We start from the raw sequence: 2,459 nt of genomic DNA on the forward strand, positions 1-2,459 counted from the left end.
CAGTGTCACTGGCCCTCATATGTGGGATCCGAACCGGGGCCCTCTGGCATCCCAAGCGAGTTCTTAACCATCGCGCCACTCGGCCGGCCCAGGGAACCAATTTTTAAGGCAACTTAATTTGCAGTGACCATGGAGCAAGTTGCCCAGCACAGAAGGGGTGCTTAATGAGCTCTCCCCGCAATACCATGTGGGTGCCAATGGCTTAGAGAGACTACTGGCAGCCTATCACCATGACATTGACCTTTAACCACCCATTTTCTCTTTTGCAGATTGCCATGATCTCACCAGGCATAAGCTCCTGTGAATATACTTTAAACACACTAAGATATGCAGACAGGTACCAGTACCTATGGCCAGGTGGGATGGGGAGGAGGGTGTGGGAGGGGGAAAGGAATGGCAATGATGAGAGAGGGGAGGAGGCTCCGGGGCCTCAGTGCCTACTGTCTGCTCTTCTGCGATTCAGGGAATCTGAGGCTTGGGAGTTCAGACATGATGCTAGAAGGTCTGTCCCCATCCCCTTGAGGCCTTGGTGGAGAGTCAACGTGCACAAGGGGCTTCTGGGCCAAAGGCAAAGCTGCCACCCCATCCCCTTGAAGCCTCAAACCTTGGAGTCTAAGTGGTGCAGTACTCTTGTGAGTGCCAAGGAGGTTGCTATGGGATCTGAGATTTTCTTGTTTCCTCAGGGTCAAGGAGCTAAGCCCCCACAGTGGGCCCAGTGGGGAGCAGCCAACTCAAATGGAAACTGAGGAGATGGAAGCCAGCTCTGATGGAGCCCTGATCACAGGCGATGTAAGGAGCAGGGTGGGCTCAGGCAAGACAGAAACATGGCCTGCTGAGATGGGAACTGGGCCATACCATCGTGTCACTCCTTTTGGCTCCCTTAGTTCTCCAAGGAAGAGGAGGAACTGTCTTCCCAGATGTCCAGCTTTAATGAAGCCATGACTCAGATCAGGGAGCTGGAAGAGAGGGCCATGGAAGAGCTCAAGGAGATTATACAGGTGGGGAGCTGGTGTGGCCCAGGGAGGGACTGGCTATCCACCTATCGCAGGCCCTCAGCTGTGCTCAGCACCATTCCTTGAATGTGACCTGGACTTTGTCCCCGTAGGTCTTCAGGTTGGCATGACTAGAGGCAGCCCTCTACACTAGCATTCCTTAATTCTCCGCCTATTCATCCAGCTGTTCTTTTCAGGCATCTAATTACCACACCCACTTCTCCAGCCTGGCACACACAGGCTTTCCTCCATCCTCCTGGCCTGAGCTAGTCTCTCTCCTCCGTGCTCCTGATTGAGGGTTTTGGAGGGTCATTTATATGCAGGGCCCTTGTCTTGTTATTCAGTGATTGTTTGGTGAGTACTTTCTATGTGCTAGCTCCTATACTGAGATCAAGGACCAAAAGCATGAGATACGGATAGTAGGCCCTAAAGTAAAACTTAATCCTAATTTTTCTATTTACAAGCTATTTTCCTTTGAAACTCATTTAGTCTCACTGGGCCTCAGTTTCTTTATCCCTAAAATAAATAAGACAGGATACTTTTGTCTGAGAATTAAGTAATATGCTATTCAAATCCTCAGCATCACCCAGCCTGTGGTGAGCGTTTAGTAAATGGTAGGTGCTAGCACTGCCATGATCCCTACTATGGAAGCAGGGTGGGGGCTCAAAAGTTCGTCCTAACAATAAGGTCTCCAGTGAAAAGCAGAAAGGAAGAGCATGGGGTGCTTAGAACTGAGGAGAGAATGTGAAGGATAAGTGCTTAGGCATGTCTCTGGGAATGCTCAGGGGTACAGATGTTTTAAAAGGACATGACACTTGCAGGAAGAAGAAGTTCATTCTAGTTGAGCAAAAGGTGTGACAGATGATGGAGGGCGATTAAGGCTGGATAGATCAGCAGGGATCTGATGCTAAAACGTCCTATGGTTCATCCCAGAGGCCTGGACTTCGTTATGAGGGCAGTGGATGCCTTTGAGGAGAGTTAAGTGGAGTGGTGCCATGGTCACATCAGAGATTTGGGTACATCACTGTAGCCACAGAGTGGAGCCTGGTTTGGGGATGAGGGGAGTGTATGAGTAGAGGCAGTTAGGAGTTAAGAGCAGTTAGGAGATTGTTAGAAAGAGTTCAAGAGAGATGTTCATGCCTAGACTAAGTGTGGCAATGGCCATGGGATTGGAGTGAGTGCATGAGATTCAACAACCACTTAAAGGGGGCCGGCCAAGTGGCTCAGTTGGTTAAGAGCTCGCGCAAGAGTGCGAGCTCTGAGCAACAGCGGTTCGATGCCCAGCCCGAGCTGAGTTGCCACTGAGCTGCCAACAGGTAGCAGGATGGCTCAGCTAAAAAAATAAAAAAAATAAAAAAATAAAAAACCACTTAAAGGGCCGGCCGAGTGGCACATTGGTTAAGAGCTGGCTTGGGATGCCAGAGGGCCCCGGTTCGGATCCCACATATGAGGGCCAGTGACACTGCC

The 2,459-nt window shown here is 50.3% G+C and overlaps 1 protein-coding gene across 2 annotated transcripts in view; it reads left to right on the top strand.

Annotated features, from left to right (window-relative positions):
* Positions 1–2,459, top strand: part of KIF2C (kinesin family member 2C) — a 27,439-nt gene that overhangs the window by 16,547 nt on the left and 8,433 nt on the right. For both annotated transcript variants that reach the window (XM_019643701.1, XM_019643702.1), the window contains 3 exons: positions 270–337; positions 684–789; positions 885–998. In XM_019643701.1, the coding sequence (XP_019499246.1) occupies positions 270–337; positions 684–789; positions 885–998 (288 nt within the window). The remainder of the gene's footprint in view (positions 1–269; positions 338–683; positions 790–884; positions 999–2,459) is intronic.

Source organism: Hipposideros armiger, unplaced genomic scaffold (genome assembly GCF_001890085.2).
Source record: "Hipposideros armiger isolate ML-2016 unplaced genomic scaffold, ASM189008v1 scaffold_82, whole genome shotgun sequence".
Lineage (NCBI taxonomy): Eukaryota > Metazoa > Chordata > Mammalia > Chiroptera > Hipposideridae > Hipposideros > Hipposideros armiger.